Raw genomic sequence first — 12,537 nt, 5'->3', positions numbered from 1 at the left:
TGTATGTATGTGTTAGTAAATCAGAGTTGTATTTGAAGACCAACTGTCTGGTGTAAACGCCTAGTTATTCTTAAAGCAAACATGTAAGAATAAAAAATGGGGGAACTCCTTTCCTTTGCCGACCCAAAGCAGAAAATTATGAAAAAAATTACCACAGATAGTGCTTTTTATCCCAATTCCAACGTTGTACTGATTTTGTTGCGGAAATGTATACTTCCCGAGATATGGGCCTCCAAAGTTCCACAATGGCCCCAGTCTAAAGTTTTTACAAACCACCGCAGAAAACTATGAAAAAATTAAATTTTACACCGAATCCAACGACGTATTGCTTTTGTTGCGGAAATGTATACTTCCCGAGATATGCGCCTCAAAAGATCCACAAAGGCCCTAACCTATTTTTCTCTAAATAGCCGGCCTTCGGACAGGTGCAAATCTCGGGAATGGGAACAAAATTTTCTTTTAAATTAGATATTTTTCACTAAATAATTTAAGACTTTCTCCTTCGGGATAAAAAGCACTATCTGTGGTAATTTTTTCATAATTTTCTGCGGTGGTTTGCCAAAATTTTATACTAGGGCCTTTGTGGAATTTTGGAGGCCCATATCTCGGGAAGTATACATTTCTGCAACAAAAGCAATACATGGTTGGAATCGGGATAAAAAGCACTATCTGTGGTAATTTTTTCATAATTTTCTGAGGTGGGTCGGTAAAGGAAAGATAAGCCAAAATGGGTTATCTGACCGATACCGGCCAATATTTAACTACAGAAAGGATGTAATAACGGGCCTTACCCCCATTATTATAAGTCTTCTTTTGTAATTGATTGGATTTTACGGATTTGGATTTACATCCCATAAGGGACAAGGGAGACTTCTCTCATATCAATGAGTGCACCCGATTCATATTAGCTCAATGATATGGGACCTACAGTTTATCGCCGAGTCCGAACGGCGTGTCTAAGACACCACTTTTGTAGAGAAGTTTTACATGGCTGAAATACTCAGGAAATGTCGCCAACATTACTGAGGGGTATTTTGCCACCGTTGAAAAGTGTTTTGATGTTGCCTGGCCGGAGAATCGAACCCACTACCTTATGTGTGCAAGGCGGGTGTGCATACCATTGCACAACGGTGGCAATGGTATGGGATTGACAGTTTAAATCATAGTATAAGTTCATAGTCTAACAGGCGTTTAAGAACTACAACAAATACAACTCAACAACAACCACATAGGAATTTGTTTTTGTTTGTAACGTTACTGTCAAAGATAAATCTAAACAACATAAGGAAATGTCTATAAATTATTGGAATTTAAAAAACTAATATTTTTTCACATTTGATTAAATAATTTGAAAAACATGAATGAAAACTAGATATATTTTCAATTTGAATGTTTCCATATCATTCCACTAAATGCATAATTTCTCGCAGAAAGTAGAATTCTTGCAAAAATGTTTGGGGTCGCTGGTAATTCATCAAAAAAGAGAAGCTGCTTCAAACTTTTGTTTTTGAAATCAAAATAGCACACGTTTATTAGGGCTTTATACTTTTCATGTTTAACAAAATACCATACATATTAACAAATATTGTACCGCCTCTATAAGCGGTGTTTTTGTGTGCGGCATGTCGTTCGGACTCGGAGGAGGTTACATGTCATTGATATGAAGAAGTCTTCATGGGAAATAGTTTTTTTTTTCTGATGAATAAATTTGTTCTTCAAAAAATATATATCCCTAATATACATCGAACATAGAAATAAATATATAAAGGCCCCCACTCATTAGTCAGTCTGACTGCCAGCATTTATGGTAGTATGTGTAAACTTTTGAAATTTTGAGAATGTATGTGTGAGTTTTCCAAGACTGATGAAAATCAAAATAGTTTTGATTTCAAAATGAACCCCCATCAGTCTGGGTGAATTGTGTTTATTTTCAAATTGTCAATAAATAATTTTGAAAAACAGAAACTAATGTTGGTGTTGGAACACAAAAAACGTAGAATTCATTCATTTTTGGAGGAGAAATTCAAGATTTTTAGACTTGACTGATGGTTCGTGCTACACACTTGTCAGTCACACATACAGAAAGGGTTCATCGGACTGACGGCACAGACTGATAAATGAGTGGGGGCCTTTAAATGTCGTATGGAATTTGACACTAACATTTTAGCCCAGTTTAGTCGGCTGGGTATTGATGTTACCTTTTCTTGTTCTACCATGGAAAAAATAGTAGAATCTTACAGTACTGGAACAGACCAATAGCGAAACAGCCCATAGTCAACCATGTCGGTTATAATTCTTGGTCTATTCCAGAACTTCAAGAATCTACTAATTTGCACTATTTTTTTCCGATAACATAAAGGAAAAAATGTTATCGTAGTAAAAAATAGTAGCTTCTTGCAGGTTCTGGAACAGACCATCTAATTACGGCTTATGGAACAAACGTTGTTTCGGTCACATAACCAAAAATAAAATACATTGAACTTTATTTTAATGTTTATTCTTAAATGTTCTTAAGCACATTTAAAGCATACACTAAGACCTCGCTTTGCGTCGTTTCAGTTTGCGTTGTTTTCGAAGTTGCGTCGTTGCATAGTTAATACCAATTTTCACTCTGCGTCGTTCGATTTTCGATGTTGCGTTGTTTTAAATTTGAGTGTCTAATTTGTTATACCCCCCACCAAAATTTGGAGGGTAAATAACATTTGTTTTTTTTTCGATTTTAACGCATTAAAATAACCATTTGTGACCCTATAAAGTAGGTATATACATATATTCTTGGTCAGCGTAAAATTCTAAGTTGATTTAGCCATGTCCGTCCGTTTTTTGTAATCACGCTATCTTCGAATGAAGCCCCCATATAACGGTGCCGCCCAATTTCTGTTGTTTTTACCTTTTTAGCGACATTTTCAGAGCGAATTATCTTAATTTGCCATTTAGTGTTCCCAGTGATGTAGAAACCTGACATTGGTCCACGTTTTGTTATAGCCCTCACAAAGCGATACCGCCCGAGCATTTTGACTGCTTTAGCTACATTTTCTGGCCGAATTAGACCAAAATAGCTATCATTTGGCGTTTAGGGTTCCTAGTGTTTAAGTAATTTCTCCACCTAAAATTGTGGGCATAAGAAAAGATAGTGTTGTTCTAGCCTGGAACCTATCTCCGAACTTAACATGGTTTTCCATAGAAAATCTTAATTCGCTTTGCGTCGTTTCACTTTGAGTCGTGTTTTTTTGGAACGTATCTACGACGCAAAGCGAGGTCTTGGTGTACATGTAGTAATTCTCGATAATAATAATATTAGACCAAGATTGTTTTTTAACCTAATTGCTATATTAGCACAAAGTATACATTTATAATGTATCACTATTCTGTTCTTGTTGCTGTTTGTAAGGAATCTGAATTTTCTTTTAAGTTTTATAAACTTCCACCCACCATTTTTAGTCGGGGTACAAATAGTCTTGTAAAATATTTTGAAAAGCAATTTTAATTTTGCCACGATCACGACCGTTTAACTTTTGTATGTCGGGCAAAAGGCTCATTAAGAACATAGCATCTGGATCCGTTTTGCAATCACACAATTCCGGTGTAGTTGCTGTGGGTGCAGCAATAGCCAATGAATTATTAAGCCCATTTGAAAATTGTTGATGACCGCCACTTGTTGGGACGGCATTGCCATTTGTAGTTAGACTAGGTTGTGCATTTGGATTAGAGATCTCATAACGTGCAGAATGAGGATGATGGTGATGAGCATGTGACATGGTTGATGTCGAATAGGGAATATGATGATGTTGTTGTGATGAAGAACGGGTTGTTGTTATTGCACTTGAATTACTGACAGGTTCAGCATCTGTATTGGGTACTGATGTAGAGTTGTTGGAACCTGAACTGTTAGAATTATTGTTACTGCGACCAGAAGAAGAGCTGTGACTTTGTGTTGTTGTTGTCGTACTAACCACATCCAATGGTTTGGTAAATGTTGGCCTTACAAATGATACATTATTTAAAGATGGTGGTGTAGGAAAAGCCTGGGAACTAGATATGCTATCTTGGGACCTAGCCCTTTTGTTGCGAAATTCTTCATAATATGGACGAGCTTGATGTCTTTGTAAATTTGGTAAACGATGATGTTGTGGTATTTGACGTTTTTCTGTTGTATAATCAAAATTTCTTATATCCGCCTCTGTGTCAGCTTCATGCAAATCATCCTCATCTCCTGGCCGCTCCACATTATCATATTCATCGTTATTATCCTCACATTCCGACTTAATATCATTGGCCAATGTTGAGTGAGCAAATTGTGAAGAATTTGGGTGCTCTTCATCAATCATGTCATCTAATTCGGAAGGATTATTTTCAGGATCGTCGAAATACTCCAAGTAATTATCTAATTGGGGTTGGGAGGGCGATGAAGCTGCTGTATTATTTGTTGGGCCCAGCGAATTGGCGGCGGCAGCAGCTGCTACTGCTCTTTCTCTCTGCAGACGATTGGACAGAGAGCTTATTTGTACCAGAGCATCTTGTACCTGGGAATCCAAAGATTTAGACTGTTGATGTTTCCTAGAAGACGAACAAACGACAAACACAACTATTCTTAGTTTTTTGTTCCGAAATAAAAGCCAACACTCACTTCCTTAAATATGGATGCAGGAAAAACATACGATCGAAGTATGTCCAACATGGTGGTACCTTCTCTTCCAAATAGTTTGTATATTCACGGCGAAACGATATTCGCAGATTTGTCCATTTTGCCAAACTGGCACCAGCTGTAACAAAAACCCACAAACATACATTTCGTAACACCTCCCAACACATAAAATAGAATTGCTGCAACTTACGATTCTTTTCCAGTTTTATATCTACCTCGCGCCAAAAGTTCTCCACATAAGGACGACAGAAATAATACTTATGACGTGGATTATATATGGCTTCATTTCTTTGCACTAAATCTATTAATGCAAAAACTTCTTCAGTTAACCAACGCGTAGAGGTACATTGATTGTTATTGCCTGTCGTGGATGAACTGGGTGGCAGGGAAGAGCCCGCCAGCGAACCATAATAATCACTGGACATTTTTAATCGATTTTCATTTTTTTCGTTATACTCTGTGCTGGCAAATTGAGGACTTATTGGAAATGTAGGTTTATTACAAAGTTAATTGTTGCAATTCGCGAACAAGACCTATTTTATTGCAAAAAATAAACATAAAAATTAGGGATGTAAAAATTGACTTTGTCTAACTGAATAGAGTTGTATAGTTCGTCAAAGGCCACACTAGAGATGTTTGTCCCAATTTACATTAGGCAAGTTTACTTGCGGCAAGTCTCTGTTCGTAGGAGAGACACATAAGGGGAATGGAAATGGAAAAAAAAAATTGATCGTATCGGCAATTTTCAGGCAATTCATTTTATATTATTTTCATTGTTTTGAAAACAAAACTTTTCGGAACAGAATTCTCTTTTATAAACGCAAGAGGCAAGTTTAAAAAGGAACGAGAAAGTAAGTAATAGCCCATTTAGATATGACTTCATTAGCCGGATTTAGCACATTATCAGGTTTTATTTGCTAAATCCAGCCAAAATCTACCAGATTTCCCATACAAAAGTAAATGCTACTATTCAGTGGATTTGTATTAAATCTGGCATAAATCCTCGTATACAACTCTGTTTTTTTGCAACATGTTGCTAGAAAATACAAAAAGTTGCAAGCTGGCACAAGAAACAAGGTAGATGCATCGGTGAATTGCTACACTAAAAATTAATTAAAATGTAAAAATATGTAAACAAGCCGGAAAAATTAAATTTGTTTTGATGTACAAAGTTGATTTTAATCAACCAAGACTAATATTTATGATGTCTAAACGATAAAATAATTCGTTTATTTATTTTAGATGGCAAACTGCGATAAAATAATTCTTTATTTGCTCTTTAGTTAGCATTAGTACCATAATGTGCTAACATTTTCAGTATTAAACAATAAATTTGTAATTTGACGTATGTTTTTTGAGAAGAATTCAATTTACAAAAAATTCTTTTGACGTTTCAAATTCGATCAGATGGGCTGATGCATCTACCTTGGTAATTGTGCTATGAACAAAAATCAGCTGACTGTTATTTAAATCCTCCAAAATGTATGTCTAAATGCAATGAGATTTGTACTGGATTTAGTCGAGGATTTTGGCTAGTCTAAATGAACTATAAACTCGCCTAAGGCTATGTTTACATTTACGAAATCCACTCGATTTTATCTGTCAATTCCTTTGTGTACACGTCAAATGAAAACTCATCTGAAATCATTTGGATTTCATTTGACGTTTAAGCAATGGATTTGACAGTTGAAATCGAGTGGATTTCGTAAATATAAACGTAGCATTAGCATAAAACAAGAACACAAAGAACTTTATTATAGCTCTGTTCCAGAACTAAAAAGTTTTTACAATTTTTACGACTTTTACACATTTTACCCGAAACCCCGTTCCTGTACACAAAAAAGTTGTAAAATGTTCACTTCTCTTTAAATAAAAATGGCGCTGAATGACGCTCTCTTTAAAAACTTTTTACTCGACAAAATTGAGCGTTTAAAAAATAGTAACATGGATGCCGGCGTCTGATTGGCTGGTACGCCGACTTTGACATTTGTTCCAGCTTTTTTGACGTTTTCTCCATTTTTGCATTCCCGAACTTTATGAAAAAACTTTTGTTTGACAACAAATTTTCTCTTTTCTTCTCTTTTACGAGTTTTACTATTAAAAAGTACGGGAACAAAGCTTATATAAACACAAATTAAAAAAATTCCATTAAATTCAATAACATTTGTCCCGGTCTACACTAGAGTGATTTCATTGAAAAAATTGCATGAAATTATGCGTCTCTAGATCGACTTCCATAGTAGAGTAAAATCATAAAATTGCTGTAGTGGGGAATTCGATTTAAGAACGCCTAATTTCATGAAATTTTTTAATGAAATTCACGCTAGTGTGGACCGGGACTTTGAGCTTACTTCCTCCGTTCTCGATTTAATCCAAGCGCATCTGATTTTCTTTCATCATTCTAAAGTTGTTTTATGTTGCCTTCCCATCACTAGTTCAGCTTTCGGCAAGGACTCCAATTCCACTCCATTAAAAAAAATTTCCGTCTCGTGAATTACCGCAAAAATTTTCGCAACTTAAGTTGTTATTTCTTTATTTTATAACAATTTCTTCGAAATGTATACACTCTTGTTTATCTTTTGAAGAAATGTGTAGGGATCAACCAACTGTTTTTTTCTGTAGAGATCTCTACAGCAACTACTTATAAAATGTATCGAACGGAGTTCATTTTTCATAACTCTATTGGACTACATCGAAAGATGTTGTGAAATCATAACTCCAATTGCACAACTTCCAATTTTTTTTTGCTGGGTAAAAACAATAAATAAATTATGCTACGCCTAATGTCCAATTTACATTAGCAATTTTTTCGTCATTTAGAGCTGATTCGTCATTTATTTGCTAAAACAGGCAACATTTTGCATCATTTGCCATACAAAAATAAATGACGATAGCTGCGTCATTTATTCTAAACAACGCACGAAAACACCATACTATTATACGCAACCCTGCTTTTATATATCCCCCTGCTTTTTATATGTCATAAACTACCAAAAAATGCAACTGTTTTATGATGTCTTTGTTTGTTTGTGTGTGTTGTAGAAAAACAAAAATACTCAAACGATGACAAAAGTGAAAATAAATGGTTAAAAAACTTGCAAAAATTATGTTTTTTTGTTTTTGGAATTAATTTAAGTTATTTTCCTGCCAGCAATTGGAAGTGAGTTTTATCTAATTTTATAAATGAGGAACTTTTTGGTGTCTAATTTTCTGTAAAAAATGCGACATTTGTCTAATATACAATAACAATTGCATTGTTATCCCATTTGTATCGTATCCAGTCACCATTTAGAAAAGAATACGATAGACAAATAACAACAATAACATATGTATCTAAAAATAAATGTAAGCTATCTCATTTATATCCCAATGAAGGATGGAAATTAGATAGACATATCTATTTTCCATCCTTTATTTGGATACAAATTAGACAGCTTACATTTATTTTTAGAATTGTTGTAAGTTGAACAAGTAAGACATTTGTACACAGATGGTTATATACGCAGGTGGTGCAATGGTAAGCATGCTCGCTTTGCAATCAGAATGTCCGGGGTTCGATTACCAGGTCAGGCGACATCACATTTTTCAAATGACAAAATTAATATAAGCGACAATTCCTGAAACAATTAAAAAATATAAATAATGAATTAAATTAAATAATAAAAAACCAAAAAGTCAAAAATAACCCAAACAAAGGATTAACAACAACAACAATAAAACAAAACATAAAATAAAAAGGAATTAAATTAAGTTAAAAAGAAAATCAAAATAAAATTTTGTTCTTTTTTATTTATTATTATGTATTTTTATCAAGTTTTTAGCTATATTAATGTTTTATAGTTAAAAAAAAAGATTTGTCACTAAAAAAATGTCGACTGGCCTGGGAATCGAACCCGGGCATTCAGATTGCAAAGCGAGCATGCTTACCATTGCTCCACCGATATTATCGTTTTAATAACTTTCTGAAGTGTCCAATTAGACACTCAAAAAAGTATCTAATGAGTGGAACAGTTCTTCCCGAGAGCTTTATCTTTTTGGATAAGAATGCGACTATCGCATTTGTTTGTGCAATCTAATTGAAGTGACTCATTGGACAATAAACAGATAGCAAATGTTGGCAGGGTTGATACACATTTGTGTTGTGAAATTCCTATTTTTCAGAATAAATATATTGTGTGCGTGTGTTTGAGTTATTGTATAAGTGTGTATGTGCGATTGTGTGTGTAAGCAAATGACGCAAAAAAACAGATGTAAATACACTTCATTTGATTCTAGGATTTCGTAAAACGAAATCATTTAATGTGCATATGTAAATTGGACTTAAATTCTAATTGTGGAATGTTTGTCCCAATTTACATTAGGCGAGTTTACTTGCGGCAATTGTCAGTTTGATGGAGAGAGAGGTGAGGCATATGGTAACCCTTGGCCTCTCAGCCCCCTCTCTCACCTACAAACTGACAATTGCCGCAAGTAAACTCGCCTAATGTAAATTGGGACTATATTTCCCAATTCTACTTGCTGTGTAAGTCTGTGTTTAGACACACAAATTTCTCGGGAAAGTAAATTAGGTTTTTGGGAGAGAGCGGAGAGGAAAGAGCTCCTCAATACTCTTTCCTACCCCCTATTGCCTAAAAACTGAATTTACTTTCCCGTGTGTCTAAACACGGACTAAACAAAAATATAAAATTCCATATTACAATTTGTCTGACATTAATTAATCCGTCATCGCTGAGGAACAATCTATATTACACAAAACCTGGTGGTGAATAGCAGTATTATGAGTGTAAACAAACTTTGGCGCTCAAAATGCCTTCACTCACTATAAAACAGATGTCAAACTATTTCGAATTTGGCGTGTGTTTTGTTTGAGGACCGCAACGATTTATTTTTGCGACATTCATTCTTGTGATTCATTTACTTTTAAAGAAGTCCTTGAAGGATACATATTGAGTCGATTTGTTATTGTTAAATTGTTGAAAGCTCTCTGTTTATTTTTTGTTGATTTTTTTCTACCACAACATGGATATTGCTGATGCAAATGTTGGTCAATTGCGTGTTAAAGATGAAGTGGGAATAAGATGTCAGAAATTGTTCCAAGATTTCCTGGAAGAGTAAGTAAAAAAGGCTGCAAAATAAGTGATTTGTTCATCAACAATTTTGTTTTTTTTTTTCAGATTTAAAGAAGATGGAGAAATTAAATATGTTAAGCCGGCTGGTGATTTGGAATCACCGGATCGTTGCACACTGGAAGTCAGTTTCGACGATGTTGAAAAGTATAATCAAAACTTGGCCACAACCATTATTGAGGAATATTATAGGTAAGCCACGGAGTTTCAAAAGCAGTTGTTAGAAAAAAGCTAAGAAATTGTTTTTTGTCTACAGAATCTATCCATATTTGTGTCAATCTGTATCGAATTTCGTAAAGGATCGCATTGGTTTGAAAACTGAAAAGGAATGCTATGTCTCATTTACTGAAGTACCTACACGTCACAAAGTACGTGATATGACCACCTCCAAGATTGGAACACTAATTCGCATCTCCGGTCAAGTGGTACGCACACATCCTGTACATCCCGAACTGGTTTTGGGTACTTTTATGTGTTTGGATTGTCAAACTGAGATACGTAATGTGGAACAACAATTTAAGTTTACAAATCCGACAATTTGTCGCAATCCTGTTTGCTCAAATCGTCGTCGTTTTATGTTGGATGTGGAGAAGTCATTGTTTGTCGATTTTCAAAAGATTCGCATACAAGAAACTCAATCTGAACTGCCCAGAGGTTGTATTCCCCGTTCAGTGGAAATTATTTTACGTTCTGAATTGGTGGAGACGGTACAGGCTGGCGATCGCTATGATTTTACGGGCACATTGATTGTCGTCCCCGATGTTGGTGTATTAAATATGCCTGGCGCTAAGGCAGATCAGGGTTCACGTCACAAGGCAGGCGAAAGGCCAGATGGTCTTACCGGTTTGAAGGCTTTGGGTATGCGTGAACTTAATTACCGCATGGCCTTCTTGGCTTGCAGTGTGCAGGCCACAAATGTGCGTTTTGGTGGTACTGATTTACCCATGTCTGAGGTAACAGCAGAAGATATGAAAAAACAAATGACTGATGCGGAATGGAATAAAGTCTATGAAATGTCCAAGGATCGGAATTTGTACAACAATCTCATATCGAGTTTGTTCCCTTCAATTTATGGCAATGATGAAGTTAAACGTGGAATTTTATTGCAGTTGTTTAGTGGTGTGGGCAAGACCACACATGAAAGTAAGTACAATATTTTGCTGCAAACGAAGCTCCTATTAACTACTTATTTTATTATCCTTATTTCAGAAACAACTTTGCGTGGTGACATAAATGTTTGCATTGTGGGAGATCCAAGTACAGCCAAATCACAATTCCTAAAGCAAGTGGCAGATTTCTCTCCCCGAGCTGTTTATACTTCAGGCAAAGCCTCATCGGCTGCTGGTCTTACTGCTGCTGTGGTAAGAGATGAGGAAAGTTTTGATTTTGTTATCGAAGCTGGTGCTCTTATGTTGGCTGACAATGGCATTTGCTGCATTGATGAATTCGATAAAATGGATCCTCGAGATCAGGTTGCCATTCACGAAGCCATGGAACAACAAACCATCTCATTGGCAAAGGCCGGTGTAAGGGCCACACTAAATGCCCGTACCTCAATATTGGCTGCAGCCAATCCTATCAATGGCCGTTACGATCGTTCCAAAAGTTTACAACAAAACATACAACTCTCAGCTCCTATTATGTCCAGATTTGATCTGTTCTTTATTCTTGTCGATGAATGCAATGAAGTTGTGGATTATGCCATTGCTCGTAAAATTGTTGATCTCCATTCGAATATTGAGGACAACGTGGAGCGAGCCTATACCCGGGAAGAGGTATTGCGTTATATAACTTTTGCCCGTCAATTTAAACCGATCATTAGCAAAGAAGCAGGTGCCTTACTGGTGGAGAACTATGGCCACTTAAGACAACGTGATACTGGTACAGCTGGACGCAGTACTTGGCGTATAACAGTACGTCAGTTGGAATCAATGATACGTTTAAGTGAGGCCATGGCCAAATTGGAGTGTATGAATGAGGTGCAAGAACGTCACGTTAAGGAAGCTTTCCGTTTGTTGAATAAATCAATTATACGTGTTGAACAGCCAGATATACATTTGGATGACGATGATGTTGATGAGGCATTTACCGGAGATGTTGATATGGAACAAAATGGTGGTGGCAATCATGCAGTAAGTGAGGATGCCGAAACAGCAGATCCCGAAGCTGATGGAAATGGAACGGCACAAGTTCAAAAGAAGAAATTAACTCTTTCCTTTGAAGACTACAAGAATTTGTCGACTATGTTGGTATTGCATATGCGTAATGAAGAAGCTCGCTGTGAAGTTGAAGGTACTGATTCTGGCATGAAACGCAGCGATGTTGTTACATGGTATTTGGAACAGGTTGCCGATCAAATTGAATCCGAAGATGAATTGATTTCCCGCAAGAATCTTATTGAGAAAGTTATTGATCGTCTTATCTACCACGATCAGGTGATTATACCCCTTAAGACAACCGAATTAAAACAGGCTGGCAAAAGTCCCAAACGTACCGAAGAAGAAGAGGATGAAGATGATCCCCTATTAGTGGTACATCCTAATTATATTATAGAGTAGAAGAAGGCATTCGCTGTCTATTCCATCTGTTAAAAGTTTGCTTTTTAAGAGAAAAATAACCACAGTTCATCAAAATTTTTTCCACAAATTGACATTTTAGTTCTTAAGAGTTAAGTTGTAGTTTGTAAGCCATGCCAAAATTTTTTATACAAAACAAAAAAATTTGCGAAATAAAAACCTCCATAAAATTCGTTAGAAATTAAAAAAA

At 35.8% G+C, this 12,537-nt stretch overlaps 2 protein-coding genes across 3 annotated transcripts; one reads left to right on the top strand and one right to left on the bottom strand.

Moving 5' to 3' along the window:
- Positions 1–2,481: 2,481 nt before the first annotated feature.
- On the bottom strand, positions 2,482–5,279 carry LOC141394094 (uncharacterized). 2 transcript variants are annotated; one of them, XM_073967942.1, is made up of 3 exons: positions 4,836–5,279; positions 4,628–4,763; positions 2,482–4,557 (listed from the first exon to the last, which is right to left on the bottom strand). In XM_073967942.1, exons 1-3 carry the CDS (start codon positions 5,068–5,070, stop codon positions 3,438–3,440), a joined length of 1,491 nt encoding a protein of 496 aa, XP_073824043.1. In that variant the 5' UTR covers positions 5,071–5,279; the 3' UTR covers positions 2,482–3,437. The 2 variants fall into 2 exon arrangements, with proteins under 2 accessions (XP_073824043.1, XP_073824045.1); XM_073967944.1 differs by having other exon boundaries at positions 2,482–4,559; positions 4,633–4,763; positions 4,836–5,237.
- A 4,149-nt stretch (positions 5,280–9,428) lies between these two features.
- On the top strand, positions 9,429–12,537 carry Mcm6 (minichromosome maintenance 6). Its single transcript, XM_073967941.1, has 4 exons — positions 9,429–9,756; positions 9,820–9,963; positions 10,028–10,914; positions 10,981–12,537. The coding sequence occupies exons 1-4, from the start codon at positions 9,665–9,667 to the stop codon at positions 12,327–12,329; spliced, it is 2,472 nt and encodes an 823-aa protein (XP_073824042.1). The 5' UTR covers positions 9,429–9,664; the 3' UTR covers positions 12,330–12,537.

The sequence above is a fragment of the Musca autumnalis genome, unplaced genomic scaffold (assembly GCF_047663935.1).
Source record: "Musca autumnalis isolate F117 unplaced genomic scaffold, ASM4766393v1 scaffold_2, whole genome shotgun sequence".
Taxonomy (NCBI): Eukaryota; Metazoa; Arthropoda; class Insecta; order Diptera; family Muscidae; genus Musca; species Musca autumnalis.
The sequence above is the reverse complement of the archived record's forward strand: the minus strand, read 5'-3'. Positions and strand labels throughout refer to the sequence as shown.